At 54.4% G+C, this 15,883-nt stretch overlaps 1 protein-coding gene across 6 annotated transcripts in view; it reads left to right on the plus strand.

Annotated features, from left to right (window-relative positions):
- The first annotated feature begins 8,493 nt into the window (after positions 1 to 8,493).
- The window catches only part of STK32C (serine/threonine kinase 32C), a 71,924-nt gene continuing 64,534 nt past the window's right edge, over positions 8,494 to 15,883 (plus strand). For 5 of the 6 annotated variants that reach the window (XR_010722258.1, XM_066190683.1, XM_066190684.1 and 2 more), the window contains exon 1: positions 8,494 to 8,699. Coding sequence is in view for 4 of the 6 variants with exons in the window: in XM_066190683.1 (XP_066046780.1) it covers positions 8,615 to 8,699 (85 nt within the window). In the remaining 2 variants the exon portion in view is untranslated. The remainder of the gene's footprint in view (positions 8,700 to 15,883) is intronic. The other variant, XM_066190688.1, reaches the window with a different exon arrangement.

Here is a 15,883-nt window from a genome sequence, read left to right on the forward strand (position 1 = left end):
GCTTTTAAAGCAGAAAAAAGAGGGAAAGGTTACCCACAGAATTTCCAAACAGCTTAGAGTACAGCTTGTGGACCAACATGAAGTAAGGACAAAATGCAACCAAGGAATATTCAGCGGATATTTCTGACGGGCATTTCCTAAAAGCTGAGCTGCTGCTTGAAGTCAGTGGGAGAACACAAACCAGACAAAGCACAACAATGAAGGGACACACAACTGACATTAGATTTGAGAAACCCCTCGTACAGTGATGAACATACAACTTACAAACCACACCAAAATAGTATCAGTCCTGTCCAGTTTACAAATTGGACATGAGAGCTGCATTTCTAAACCTGGATGTTTTCCAGCTATTTTTGGAGACATAACTTTCATTTTCTGCGTTTGTCTAATCACGAGTAGAGTACGCAATGATTCACCAAGAGATCCTAAAATACCTTTGAGCACCTTGTTTCAGTCACAAGATAGAGCCATGGGATAGAAAGGTTTGGGCTGGGAGGGACCTTAGAGATCCCCCAGGGCCACGCCTGCCCTGGCAGGGACACCTCCCACTGTCCCAAGCCCCAATGTCCAACCTGGCCTTGGGCACTGCCAGGGATCCAGGGGCAGCCACAGCTGCTCTGGGCACCCTGTGCCAGGGCCTGCCCACCCTGCCAGGGAGGAATTCCTATGGACAATTTCCCCGGAGGCACCATCATATTTATTTCACTTTGGATAATGCTTTAGCAACTACTGACCAGGGGCTGCCTCCTTTTCCTCCTCAGCATTCTCACAGAAATGTTTATTTTGGTACCACTGCTGCAAACAAGCCGGTCTGTTCTGGTCTTTTCTCCCAGTAAAACAATAATTTCTTTGTTCCAGTTGATTACCACAAACTGGGACTTCTTGTCTTCCTTTTCTGGAGCGAGAAGCAGGGAGCTGTACGAGGACATCCACAAACCTGGTGAGAAGTTCATTTTGGTGGTCAGGGCAAGGTGAGAGCACGCGTCACCTCTCAGAGTGACAAGAGTCATTGTGGGGAACCTTCCTCCTTGCACACTGCCTCTGAACAGGGCCAGACAATCAATCCTCCCAAGGAGTGATAAATTCCTTCTCAGACAACCATCAGCAGCAGATTAATGGGGAACTCCCTCTGGCAGGGCTGTCCTTCACTGCCATCCAGGAGACACCCAGATCTCCACTTCCCCTACAACACCATCAAAACAGTCACCAGATGAAAACGGTACAAATCTCATGTGAAAAAAGCAACAGCTCGAACATTTCTGAGGTTAAAAGGGTTTAGAGATTCACCCTGTAATATCGGCTGGACCTTTCGGTTCCTCTGAGCTTCAGCAAACAACATTAAGGTTGTCTACCATTTCCCTGCACCAAAGTCACTACCAAAAAAAAGCATCTCAAAGTCTGACTGTGGCAATGAAATTACAGTCAGGCAAGTGGAAAACAAATCCAATTGTTATTAGATTGCCTGTGTGACCAGAGACCTTACATGTGGTAACCAATTGCATGGGGGAGTTTTAATCCTTTTAGAGTGGAGAGCCAGCCAAAGCAGATCTGGCAGCTTCCAAAACAAATTGTCGGGAATTGTTGATAGGACATTTTCTTCCAGATGCCAGTTCTGAGAGAGAGAAAAACACAAACATGTTTTAAACCCAGAAAGTGGGGCTGGTATTCCTTGGTGTGTAAAATGTCACACGTGAACACTGGAAGGGGCTCCACGTTTCTGTGGGAAGAACCCGTAAAGGGCATTAAAGGATGCACAACTACATCAACTGCACATGGAAGTGATTTATTCCAGGATTTTTTTTTCTTTAAAAACATAAAATCCAGGAATTAAAGACCATAGGTAAGAATCTGTAGGTTGCCCAGAGAAGCCGTGGCTGCCCCATCCCAGGAAGTGTCCAAGGATGGGGGCTTGGAGCAGCCTGGGACAGTGGGAGGTGTCCCTGCCTAGGGCAGGGGTGGGATGGGATGAGCTTTGGGGTCACTTCCATCCCAACCCATCCTGTGACTCTGAAACACTGAAGACAAGGGTGCAAGCCAGTCTGGCACTGTAGAGCAGGGTCACAGCTGCCTGCCTGCTGCCTGAGATCTGTCCCCAGGCACAGGTAACACCCACACAGGGCACACCTGGAGGTGTAAGAACCATCCCACAGCAGAACAGACAGCCCAGGAAATACAGTTTTGGCTGCCCCTGCTGCTCCCACCTTGGCTCTGCATCAATCCCCTGCTTTAGGAGCTCCTGACCTGCAGGGGCTGCCCAGACAGGAGCCTGCTGTGTACTGGAGCATGTTGGACCTTGAAACTTCCATTTTACAGCAAACCTCAGAATTCCTAAAAACCCCTCCGTGCTGTCCTGCAGTGCCAACTCGTGCTCATGTTTCACAGGAGCAGCTGGCTTGAATCACAACTAAACTGGCCTAAATCTTCATGGTTTTTTAATGGTTTTTGGGGGGTTTTGTTTTTTGTTTTTTGCATTTTTTGGGGGGCACAAGCTCTTGAGAAATCCCCTTACCTGGACTGAATTGGGCAAAGCCCCTGTTCCTCAGAACGGACACATCTCTGCTTTGAACAGACAGATGCTACTAAATAGGCTGTTACCTGATTTTAGGAAAAAGCAGGTATGACTAGTCATTGTTTCATGCTTTTCCTGGAACAGATTTTCTTTGAGGCTACTTAGGTAATTAAATCCTAATTACAAGAGGTATTTGTAAACCAGAGGGCAACATTCATGGCAAATAGAAATGGATCCATGGCCAGGAAGTGCTGGAAGAAGTATTGCTTTGTATTTGTTTACCCAAAGCAAAAGTATTTGAGGGTAATTATATTTAAGGTTACGCAAGAAAATACATTAGGGTTGAAAGCAACGACATCATTCCATTGATTAAAGCAGGGATTATTTCAGCTAGTTTTGATCTCAGCATTGTGTTTAGAATTTTATATCAAAATAGTAATGGAGAAAGAAGTTCACTGACATTCCAGGGAGAGAAAGTGGATTGGGAAAGATCCATAACTTAGGTAAATCCTCTCAAAGCAGGACTTTCAGTGCTCCTTTTCCAAATCTGTTTGTCCAGGTCAAGCTCCTCACTGAAGCCTGAGTTCTCTGCAGCACCAGCACAGTAACACAACACCATTCCTTTAACATGGCACTGACTAAGAAGATTTTATCCTAATGAGGCAGAAAGAAATAGTAGAGCAAAAGTCAATAAAAACATCCCTCTGTAGCTTCATTTGACTTTCAGCAAGCCAGAGTCACGAGCTCCAGTCCCAAAGCAGCAGCCAGAACTAAATGACTGAATTCTCAGAATGCATCTAATTAAACTGTAGCAGCACATGTCCTTAATTTCTTAATAAAGCATTTGGTTAATCTAAACGAATGACACAAGGAGAAAAACAGACGTGTAAACAAAAAGAAAAAACAACACGAACTTAAAGGAGGCAGAAGTCACCAAAAAATAAAAGAGCTGAATTGCTCAAATAGTGCCAGAAATAAAATCACTCTTTCGCACGATTAGACGAGAGAAAGCATTCCAGCAAAGCGAAAATTAAGCAGGATACATACTTGGTACTGCAAAAGGCTAAACCAAAACAAGCAACTGAAGTAGCTGCAGGCAGCTCAGCCGCGTGGGAGGTGGGAGTTTGGCAGGAGGGAGGCAGCACTTTGATCACACTTTGGTTCCAGCACCTGCTGCAAAGGCCCTGCAGTGCCCCTGGAGCTGCTGCTGGCACCTGCAGGGGTGGCAGGAGGCCTGAACTGCTCCAAAAGGTGCCAGGATGAAAAGCCTGCCCCTGCCAGAATGTTCAAGCCTTGGCTCGGAGCTGCATGAGCTCTGCTCTGCTTCCTCTGGGCCACTGCAGGTGATCACAGAGCCATGGAGTGGTTTGGGTGGGAAGGGACCTTAAATCCCCCCCAGGGCCACCCCTGCCCTGGCAGGGACACCTCCCACTGTCCCAGGCTGCTCCAGCCTCAGTGTCCAACCTGGCCTTGGGCACTGCCAGCGATCCAGGGGCAGCCACAGCTGTGCCAGGGCCTGCCCACCCTGCCAGGGAGGAATGTTCCCTGGACCCTGCCCAGGTCCCTCTGGAGGCCCCATCCCTTCCCTCGGGAGTGTGTCCCCATCCCTTCCCTCGGGAACGTGTCCCCACACAGCTCAGTGCCACTGTCAGTCCCACTGTGTCTCTGAGACACCAAACAGTGCCTGTCCCAGTCCCAGCCCTGAGGGGGATCCCACTCCCCCCTGGGCTCCCAGACAGCTCTTTGTGTCACCATCCAGTCAGTTCCATATCCACTGAGTGGTGCACCCAGCAAGTCCCTGTCTTCTAACACGATTTATTAGTTAACTGTGGCGGTGTTAAAAGACTTTGAACAGCTGGCTCAGAGTCATTACTCTCAGCATCTTTAAAAATAGAATTGGCAGTATTTACAGAAACACTAATGATAGGAAAATATGTGAAATTTCCCTCTTATGTAATGTTTATCGAAAGAATTATGTGTTCTGTTAGAGGGGCTTTTAAAAATAAACACAGGCTTTTCTCTGTAGGCTTTCTTCTCGATGAAGAAGGAATGTGAATTTTGGGAATCACAGTAAATAGTACTGTGATCTTTCATCATCTTAAGCATGTTGCAATTACAGCCATTCTATGCAGGATAGGGCTTTTTGAGGAATTTAATATCACGGTATCTTGCCCCCCCTTGTTTCCATGCCCAAACCTGGAGTTTCTCACAGTATTTGCCTCCTTTGCAGTTTTGTGACAACTGGTGGTATTTTTGTTTAGAAACCGCAGGATCAGCTTCCTGAGACCAGATAACCATGAAGAACATAATGCTGCTTCAGGCAGTTCTGTTTCTATTTACACTGGTTTCATTCAGGATAACTTCACTGATACCAAGGAACCGGATCCTGATTTACAGCAACCAAAGGAGAACATGGTAATAATTTTGTGCTACCAGAAATATGACAGAATGGGAGCTGTAATAGCTCCCAGCAGGGTTCAGCATAACAAGGTAAACTCCAGGATTCGTGCTGCTTAATTGAAATGTGAGATTAACAGTAGAAGTTTAAATATTGTCTCCAGTTTCTCTCGTACCAATTTTGACACGATATGAAATACGCAGCTCATGGTGCTTGGGAATGAGAACGATCAGTCATTCCTCACAGAAGACTCATCCATTTGCGGAAGTGAGGCATTGGAGAAAAGTGGGATGAAATAATACCTGATATAAATACTTTGATTAAAATAATAATCCAGGAGGTTAATGAAGAATTTATTTGGCTTTATTGTCACCCATTGGATGCACCTTGACTTTGCCCACTGAATGTCAGTGGACTTTGATGATGGTTCTGACTGGGCAGAGAGTGAGTTTGGCTCAGCATGTGCAATTCTGTCAGGCTGGAGATCATTTCATGGCTGGTGAAGGGAAAGAAAACCCTCATTTCTTCCAGTCTGTGGGAAAAGAGTGAACCCACAAAAGTGAACGTGGATGGGAGAGGACAAAGTCTTCCCAAGGGCTGAGTGGTGGCTGTGCCCTTTGCCAGGCCCTGCTCTCAGCCAGCTGGCCTGGGGCACTCACACTGCCCACCACAGCACCTCTGGTCTCCCTGAAGTTTTCTCCTGCTCTCCCTGGGGGGAACAGAACCTTCTGGCAGCTCATTTGTGTTCTGTGATCTAAGCAAACCATCCAATCTGTTGTGTGCTCACAGCCGGCAGGACTGACAGACACACAGAGAGTATCCCCAGGACTTCCTCTGGTAAAATGCCTGATTGTCTCTCCATAAAATGTAAACCACTGAAACAAGACTGGAAAACGAGGAGGACAAACGGAAAAAAAGGAGTAATGAACTCTCAGTGTTTTCAAGGACAGCCTGTTCCCAGTGACCCCTTTGGCCACCCAGATTGCACATTTGCCCCTCGGAGGTGCAGTCAGAGCTACAGCCAAAGATGTTTGAGGAATAAATTACTGTGAAAGTCAGCTTTTATTTAAACTCCCTCATTTCAAACACAAAGTGGTTCTCTGTTTCCCTGGAGACCGGGATATGTAAGAAGGCAGAATTTTCTCTCCATTTCCCTTTCCTACACTGGACCACTGTAGAGCGGGTTTTGGACTTTCCTTTTCCCTCCTGCAGGTCTGGCATTAATTGTGACTGGTCATTTTCCTCAGGTGACTGGAGCTGTGCCACTGAGTGCCCTGTGCTGAGACTCCCAACATACAGGTGTTGCTGACATCTTTCACTGCACCTTCCTCATGGCTTTAAAATCAGTGTCAGACACGAGTGTCCAACGAGCAGAAACAGAGCCACTTTTCAAGTTCTTGAAGTAGAAAATTACTACAATTAAAATGAATATAATTCGGCTTTAATAATGGAGCACTAAAAAAAAAAAATCCCACAAAAACCTGACAAGATCTTTCATTTGTCTCCCAATCGACTCCTGTTTAGGAAGGTAAAACCCCTTACTACGCTGGTCAGTGAAGAATAAATGGAACAAACCCTGCATTGCACTGTCTGCCTCTGCACAGGGAAAGGAATTAGGAAATGAGTGGAATGTAACCCCCCTCTGGCATGAGGACAAACACATCCTTATGTCCCAATCCTTTTCCTATACTGCATCTTGAAAATTCATTGGGAAAAGTCTCTGACTCTGTACTCTGGATTTCATTGTCCAAATATTAGTGAAGAATGAGAAAGAAATGACAACTGACTGAAGCTGTTTGATGACATCTTTCATACTTTTCCTACAGAATGTAAAGGCAGGAGGAAGGAAGGAGGAAAGCTGATAGCTCAGAGATTCACAGCATATTTAAACACAAACCTATACCTAAACAAAGCTAAAATTACTGTCTTGTATAAAAGTGTTCTTTCTATGTGAGAGCAAATTTTTTCTAAATTTTTCAAAGAAATATTCTTTGAGAACTATTCTTTGCCTTTGGAGAACGGTTCTTAAATGATACCCTTCCATTGTAATCCTTTTACAACTTCCAGGCTCTTTGAAATAATGATTGCCTCCTCGCACACATTCTGTGAGGAGCACAATAACTGACGTATCCATTTCAAAACACGCTGGGAAAGAAAACAGTATCAATTTTAAACGAAAACCTGGGAAACAGCATCTCAGGAACCATGCAGGTACTGCAGGTGTAACAGCTGTGGTCTCCTGGCTCAAGGGCTGTCCCTTGCCATGAGGTTTCTGCCGAGGTCTGCTGGCACTGAGAGTTATTTCTGAGAGGTGCTTTTCATCAGCCATTCCACGGGACATTCCAGTTCAGCCGGACAGGAAAACCCGAGTCACGAGCATGTTCCAGCTCAGCATTCTCAGGAGTTTAGCAAGACCAGGTGCTGATGCTGTGCCTGGACTGGGGTATCAGTGCAGGCTGGGGGCGAGCAGAGGGAGCAGCCCTGGGAGAAGGAGCTGGGGTGCTGTGGATGAGACCTGGCCTTGCCCAAACCCTGTGCTGGGCTGACCCCCAGCCCGGGCAGTCGGGGGGGGGGTTCTGCCTGCTCAGGTGAGACCCCACCTGCAGAGCTGCCGCAGCCCTGGGCCCGGCACAGCGGCCTTTTGGAGCAGCTCCAGAGGAGGCCATGGAGGTCCCATGAGGAAAGGCTGAGAGAGCTGGGATCGGCCAGCAAGGAAAATAAAATCTTTGTGGCGACCTCCTCGCGGCGTTCCAGTGGCCGGAGGGGCCCCACAGGAAGGATGGAGAGAGACTGTTTACAAGTGCCTGGAGCGACAGGACACGGGGGAATGGCTTCTAGCGCCCTCCGGGATCGGTGTGAGCCCCCGGGACCGGCGCAGGGTGAGCAGTGAGCGCTGGCACAGGCACCGAGCGCCGGGGACAGGCCGGGCTGCAGCACAGGGCCGCTCCTGCCGGCGCGCTCCGTGCCACCGAGATTAAAACAACGGGCCGGGGACACGGGGCCGGGGACACGGGGCCGGGGACACGGGGCCGGGCGGGGCCGAGCGCGGGGAGCGGCGGGGCCGGCCCGGAGCGCCGCCCTCGACACGGCCGCGGCCCCGAGCCCGGGGGATGCGGGCGGAGCCGGGAGGTGCATCCCGACCCCCGGTCCCGCCCCCGGCTCCCGGCCCCACTCTGCTCCACCCCGCCGTCCTCCTCCATCCCCCGGCCCGCCCCCGGCTCCCGGTCCCGCTCCACCCCACTGTCCTCCTCCATCCCCCGGCCCCGCTCGGCTCACCCCGCCCCGCCCGCATCCCCCGGGCCGCCCCCGGCTCCGGGTCCCGGTCCCCGCTCCATCCCACCGCCCGCATCCCCGGCGCGCCCCCGGCTCCCCGTCCCGCTGCACCGCCCGCATCCCGGCCCCGCCCGCATCCCCCGGTCCCCGCTCCTCCCCGCCGCCCGCCCGCATCCCGGCCCCGCCGCCCGGCCCCGCCCGCATCCCGGCCCCGCCGCGCTCCCCCCGCGCTGTCCCCGCGCTGTCCCCGCCCCGCCGCGCTGTGGCCGCCGCGGGCAGCGGGCGGCTCGGGGCTCGGGGCTCGGGGCTCGGGGCGCTGCCATGCGGGCGGGCGGCGCCGGGGCGCGGGGCGGCTGAGGGCGGCGGCGGGGCCGGCCGCGGGAGCCGCCGGGCCGGCGGGGAGAGGCCGCAGGGCATGCCAGCCGCCCGCCCCGATGTTTCACTGGAGCAAGTGGAAGAAGAGGATGGGAGCGAGCGCCTCCTCCTCAAAGAGACCCGTCTTCGACGAGCGGGAGGACGGTGAGTGCGGACCGAGATGCTCCGGGGTGCTCTGCCCTGCCCCGGGATGCCCTGCCTTGCCCAGCCCGGGGTGTCCGGCTCCGGGGCGCTCTGCCCTGCCCAGCCCGGGGTGTCCGGCTCCGGGGCTCTCTGCTCTGCCCTGCCCTGCCCAGCCCGGGGTGTCCGGCTCCGGGGCGCTCTGCCCTGCCCTGCCCAGCCCCGGCGGTGCCGTTGCCGCGGTGCCCTGTCCCGCGGTGCCTTGCCCCGGGATGCCCAGCCCGGGATGCCAGCCCGGGTTCCCGGCCCGGGATGCCCTGTCCCGAGGTGCCCAGCCCGCGGTGCCCAGTCCGTGGTGTCCTGTCCCGAGGTGCCCAGCCCGCGGTGCCCAGTCCGTGGTGTCCTGTCCCGGGGTGCCCAGCCCGGGGTGCCCAGCCCGGGATGCCAGCCCGGGGTTCCCAGCCCGCGGTGCCCTGTCCCGGGGTTCCCAGACCGCGGTGCCCTGTCCCTCAGTGCCCTGTCCCGCGGTGCCCAGCCCGGGATGCCCTGTCCCGGGATGCCCTGTCCCGGGATGCCCAGCCCGCGGTTTCCTGACCCGGGGTGCCGAGCTGCCCCTGCCCGGCACTGGGGTCCCCAGTGGCGGAGCGGGCTGCGGGGGTGCGGGCGGGGCCGTGCCGGGTGCGGGGGTCCGGCCGGGCGTTGTCCCCCCACAGGACGCAGGGACTCTGCCCGTGGACACGGCGGGGGGACTGAGAGGGGCGGCGAGGGGCCAGTTCAGCTGCGAAGTTTCAGTCTGTGCACGGACAGCCGGGGCGGGCCAGGTGCCGCCGGCCACCAACCCGATCGCCGCTGGCAGCGCAGAAAGCTGCTTGGGGGTTTTCCCAAAATACAAGTTGGGTTTATTTTTTTAGAAATACACCGTGAAATATCACCGTTGCGTTAGAAATCTCGGGTGGAGGGTGAAAATTCAGAGGAGCAAAGGAAGGAAACTTTGACTGTGCGTGGGGGAAGAGTCGGGAGAGCCATCGGGCCAGCAGACGGTGCCGGGTGCCCGGGGCAGTCCTGAATGCTGCCTTGGCCCTGTGGCATCAACCGAGCACACCCAAAAATCCCTGGGGGGGGGGGGAATGCTGGAACTGTGCACTGGAAAAAGCTGGAGTTACATGTGTTAGTTTGAGTCTGGGTGCAATGACGTGAGGGTCGGGGTCTGCTGGAATTCCCTCGGCGAGGGGACCACACCTGTCTGTGCTGCTGTGGCAGCTGACGGGCGAAATCAGGCAAACTTGCCCTGGCACAAGAGCTGGTTGATTTCTCCAACACGTTTTTATTAGCAAATCACACCGAGCAAGACGAGTAAAGACACTTAAACCGGAGGCTTTGCTGCAGTTTCATTCTGAAAGCAAAATTTCTTTCTGAGAGGCATTTAATTCTGCCCTGAGCCTGTGTGCAGCCAACCAGGGCGAGCGAGCTCTGCGGCTGAGTGACTGACTGCTGACAGGAGCCTGGGACACACCTCTTCAGGTACTTTGAAGCAGCGCTTTCGCTTCGTCCCTATTATTGGCACTTGGCTTCCTTGATATCTCCTGCTTTTCCATAATTCCTTGTTAGAGTGTGCTCGGAGCAATCGCAGCGTTGTTCCAGTGAACTCGTATTTACTGTCATGCCACGGTTGCTATGGTGATCTCTTAAGACATCCCAATAACTTCCTTAGATAAAGAAGCCAGTTGAGACTTGGGCTTGTGTGTGACATAATGTGGAAGAGTTACTAGTGACAACAACTTAATGAGAAATCAATTAAAATATAAAAAGGAAAGGGCCGATTGGTGTGTGAAATGTTGCCCATACGTGGTTCCTCGTGGTGGATCTCTGCACAAGGATGAGCCTGACTGCTGAAATCCAGCAGATAATCCCTGTTAATTTTGTCAGGGTCTATGTAAATAGAGGGTTAACGTTTATTGCAGTCAGTAGGAACACAACTAGTATTTTCTCTCAGATAAATCCGGCTCCAAATCATGGCGGACCTTACAGTGTTTGTCCCTGACTTCCTGGGGACAGGTTTTGGGACTTGACTGAGCCACTGGTTCCTGTCACACCGCTGTGGCTGAGCCAGTGCAGGGATGTCCTGGGGGTGAGCAGTGACGTGTTTGCTGTCTCTCGGTGTAAAACACCGGGCTCCAGAGGGTTACCCACTGCTTACCCCTCCATGCAGAACTGCAGTTTCTCCTCAGCCGGCACCTGTCCAGCCCCAGCTGCTGCTGGATCTCCTCTGGATAAGTGCAGAGCTCCTGTGACCCCCCTCTCTGGAGGGCCACGGCTGCCATCCTTGGCGGGATGTGTGGGTTGGGCTCTCTGAGTCTGAGACTCCAGGGGTAAACTGGGTATCCCAGAGTATGTCCTGAGCACCTTCTCTCAACCCTCTCCACTTGTTCAGCATCTTTGCTGTCAGTGCTGGGGCCGGGCGTGTTCTTTGGCAGAGATGGAAGCTGGTGCAGCTTCAGCCGCTGTGTGGGGCTGGCCCCTGGTCCATCCCGGGCAGTGTGGAGCTGAGCTCTGGGGAGCCGTGCCCGAGGCACAGCTCTGCTGCTCCTCCTGGCTGCTGTGCTGTCCCCCCCACGGCCGGTTTCCCCCGGCTGAGGTGAGTTCCCGTGGCTGTGAGGCGGGTGCAGGCCAGGTGTGCCTGCTGCTGTGCTGGGCACAGTTCACCTGTCCCTGCCTGGCTGCAGCGCCCACTCTGCTGCTCCTGCTTCACACACAGCCTGCCGGGTATTCCCGGCCCTTTCAGAGCTGGGCTTCAGCTACCAGGGGAGCTGAGTGTGCGAGGGCAGTGCCTGTGCCTGTGTGTGCCTCCAGGGAGCCCTGCCGTGGGGGACATGGGTTTCTCTGCCTGTGGGAGCCGCTGCTCCAGCTGGTTCCAGTCCCACAGAAAAGCTGGCAAGCTGCACATCCATCAGCTGGGAGCGAGCGCAGCCTGTCCAGCTGGAGGCTGCCTAGGGATGCCTTTTTGAGAGCCGGGTTTTGGCAAGGTGCACGGTACCCTGTTCGTGAACAGAGAAAGTTAATGAATGGAGGGGAAGGAGGGAAAACAAAGTAACGGGAGAAGTACGGGAAGAAGAAAACAAGGCAAAAGAGCAGAAGGGCTGCAGGGTGAAGCACTCAGAGATGTGCTGGAGTGAGGTGGGCTCAGAGAGCTGAAGTGAACTGTAGTGGGCCTGTGGGTTCTGCATTACTACCGTGGGCTGTTCTCCATCAGCAAAAACACACCCTGGTCTGCAGAGTTAGTTATTCATACCTGTAAGGAGCTTCTAGAACCTCCTCACTCAAGGAGAGGATTTGTTCTCCAGCCCCAGGGAAGGGTGGTCACTGCCTGTCTGCTGGCTGAGACGCTCTGTGCACGTCTCTCTGTGCAGGGCACGGGGCTCTGGGGTCTCACAGAATCACAGAATCATTTGGGTTGGAAAAAGTCTCCAGGACCATGGAGACCCAGCTGTGCCCTGTCCCCACCCTGTCCCCAGCCCAGAGCTCTGAGTGCCACCCTCAGGAATTTCTGGGACACCTCCAGGGATGGGCACTCCAAAGCTCCCTCCAAAGCACTCTTTCCATGGGGAAATTCCTGCTGCTGCCCACCCTGAGCCTCCCCTGGCCCAGCCTGAGGCCGTTCCCTCTCCTCCTGTCCCTGTTCCTTGGGAGCAGATCCCAAATCCCCCCTGGCTGTCCCCTCCTGGCAGGGAGCTGGAGAGCGAGAGGAGGCACAGAGGTCATGAGGCTTGTTTGTCATTTAGGCAGGAATTTTGCTGTCATTTTGGGAAACAGCCAAGCAAGTTTTATTGACATCCCCCTTTGCAAAAAAAAAAAAAAAAAAAAAAAAAAAAAAAAAAAAAAAAAAAAAAAAAAAAAAAGTTTTTAATTTTTTTTTTATACCGAGTGAGGAAAACCTGTCATTGTGAAGCCAATGGGAATGTTTCAACCCAGATATCTCAAAAATGCTTAGCAGAGTTGTTGGACTCGGGCACCAGGGCTGAGCAGGAGGAAATGCAGGGCACACTTAGTGCTATTAGCATTGCCCACAGTTGTGTTGCGTGAGGGAGGGGGGAAACCACAGCATGATTTATCTCTCTGTGCAATTGTGTCTGAAGAGGAATTTCAAGAGTGCATTTTGGATGTGGTTTCTCCTGAATCAAAGTGGTTTACTAAAAAAACTGTGTGTAAATATACATGAGAATCTGTGAAGCCATCTGCTGCTTTTTGCTTTGCCGTGCCTCCCCTCGCTGACACGAGGAGACTGGTCCAGGGCTCCTGTCCATGTCCTGATGCTGAATCCGTTTTTCTGCTGATGTGCAAGGTTTTCATGGTGCAGCCCAGTGACTTCCATCACCTTCAGTATTTTGTCTCAATCACTTTTCCCCCCATCCCGTGTTTGACTCTGCCAGAATGCAGATGGTGTTTTGTCAGGGGGTCAGGTGCAGGCGCCTGTGTTTATCCAACTTGCATCAAAATCGACTTTTAAGCACGAGTTTCCAGCTCTACAGCTCGCGGTGAAGCTGTCCCAGTAAAGCAGCCTGAGTGTGTGCCCAGGGTCAGTCCGGGTCAGGGAGTGTCCCTGGGTGTCGTGTGCGGTGTCCCCTCTCGGGGAACGAGCTCAGCTGACCCCGGGAAGAGGCACCGGGCCGGGTTTTGGGGCTGAGATGCAGCAGCAGGAGCAGGGACAGGGGCAGGCAGCAGCGCTTGGGGCCGTGCAGGGTGCGGGGTGCCGTGGTCCCTCTGCCCCCTGTGTGTGGGTGGATGTGGGGCTGGGGGGTCACAAAGAGCCGCTCAGGGCTTGGAGCGGACAAACTGCTCAGTGGGATGTGGTGATGTGTGTCCCAGGCGGCTGTGACCGCCCTGGTGCCGCCTCTGCCTGTGCCTTTTGCTCAGGGCGCGGCTCTGGGGACGCTCCGGAGCTCCCAGCGCTCCTCATCCCGCGGCGTGGCGCCGTCCCCATGGAAACGGGCCAGAAGCTGCAAGCCCTGGGGGAGCTGCTTTAAATAATACCCGTTTTCATGTCAGGCCGCGTGTTGACAGGCGTGGGGTCACACACCGGCAGCGGCAGCGGCAGCGGCCCGCCTGCCCCGGCCCGGCACGGAGCGCTGCGCTGGGCGGGGATGGAGCCGGGCGTGCGGTGCCAGCCGGGCCCTGCATCTCCCCTCCTCTCCCCTGCATCTCCCTCCGTCCCCCCGGCATCCCCCGGCATCCCTCCTGCATCCCCCCGGCATCCCCCGGCATCCCGCATGCCCCCGGCATCCTGCAGCCGCCTCCTCCGAGCCTGCCCCGGCCGTGGCTGGGGCCCCGAGCAGCTCCCGGAATCCCTGTCCTTGTCACCTGCATCCCGCGGAGCTCAGGGCTTCAGTCCTCGCAGCTCTTTGTGCTCCTGCTTTTACTTCCTCTGCCCTGCTCCCGTGGGAGTGAGGTGTCCCGCATTCTCCCCGCTCTCAGCAGTAGTTTTTCAGCTTGGGATTCTTCCCCAAAGCTTTTTGTTCCAGGGGTTGGGACCTTCAGGAAAATGAGGGCATGCTGCCAGACAGTCAGGCCTTGGGGGCAACAGGGCTGTGGAGGGATGGGGGGCAAAGCCTGACCTCCCTTGCTCGGTGTCCTTCACCTCTGGGGGTCCCAAACCCTTCTGGCCAGGTTTGTGACAGGTGTGGGGACATCCTGCTGTGCTGCTGGGAGAGGGACCTGGGGGATGGATCCAAGGATCAGGAAAAGTTTCTCTCTGTCTCCTGAGACGGTCAGTGCTGGTCTTGGGGCAGCCAGCACGGCCTGGCTGTGTCCCCAGGTCCCCGTGGGCCAGGGCTGCCCCTGAGCATTGTCCCTGCTGCTGCTGCTGGCCATGCTCCTCACAGCACCCGAGTGTCACCTCAGCTGGGCAGGACCTGCAGGCCCCGGGCAGGAGACATTGCCCTCTCACTGGAAACCTGTGCTCTAGTACTGAGGTAGGCAGCTGTAAAATCCCAACCACTACTCATTTGGGGTGAGATACAGATGTGTTCATCTTCCCCGCTCTGCAAACCCCTGAGTAAAGTGTTCCCTGCTCAGACTGCAAGGAGAACGTTTCCCATCGCCTGGCTCTCACGGCCGTGGGTTGGGAGCACAGATGTCTTCCCTGATATTTAAACACAAGGGAAAAAAGCCTTTCTGTGCCATCGAAGTGGTGGCTAAGTAAGTGAGCGGGGGGAGGAGGGAGTGGGAACTGCAGGGAGGTGTCAGCAGAGCTTGTTCAGCATTGTCAGCGGGGCTTTGTTCCGGCTGCCCCTGGGTCCGGGATGTTTGGCCGGTGCTTTGCCCAGGGATTCACTCCCTCCATGGACTCTCTGTCCCTGCCCTCCCAGCAGAGCCACTGCCCCTCATTCCCAGCAAGGACAGAGAGCTTTTCTGAGTATGAAGCTTTGCAGTGTCAGGTAAGGCAGAAACAGGTTAAATCCTGGGAATTCAGCAATTTCGGGTCATGGAGGTGTGCGGCAGCATGTGCAGTGTTGGGGTTGCTGGCTCTGGTCTGGGAATTAATGACCGTGCTGTCCCTCTGCACCCTCTGGCTGAAGTCTGAGCAAAAGCCCTTCTCGAGGGGCTCTTGTGTCTGTGGGAGATGTGAGGAGGGCAGATCGGGGTGAAATGAGCCCTCAGGGCAGTTTTCATGGAGCTGGAGTAACAAAAAATAAACACAGCAGCAACGGAGGGGCGTTTGAAGGATAGGGAGGGATGAGGGCAACCAAGGAAAAGTCGCTGGAGGTACCATTCAAGTGAAATATTAAATCGCATTAATTCTTGGTGTATTCTGTGGAGGCCACAGCCCTCATGACTGCCCTGGGATGGATTTCCTGTGATTTGGGAATGACCTGCAGGAGCACGTGGCTGGGATCTGCCCACCTTGTCCCCATGTCCCCAGGGGTGTGCGGTGACCTTCCCGGCGGGGCTGGCACTCCCCGTGTCCTTCCTGGGGCACACGTCCCGGGCCACGGGGCCGATGGGGCTGTGCTGTCAGTGCTGTGGAGGAGGCAGCACAAGGTCACCTCCGTGTGCCTGGTGCCCGGGCAGTGAGCGGCACTTGGCAAGAAAAACCTTCCCACAAATGAAAGACGCTGCTCTTTCTGCACCTTGGTGCCTTCACCTGCTCTGAAACGGGGCTGCTGGAACAGCTGGCTGGGCTCTGGTGTGTCACACTGGGGGAGGAGGAGTGT

Source organism: Chamaea fasciata, unplaced genomic scaffold (assembly GCF_029207755.1).
Source record: "Chamaea fasciata isolate MVZ Bird 193981 ecotype frontalis unplaced genomic scaffold, bChaFas1.0.hap1 SCAF_9, whole genome shotgun sequence".
NCBI classification, from domain to species: Eukaryota; Metazoa; Chordata; class Aves; order Passeriformes; family Sylviidae; genus Chamaea; species Chamaea fasciata.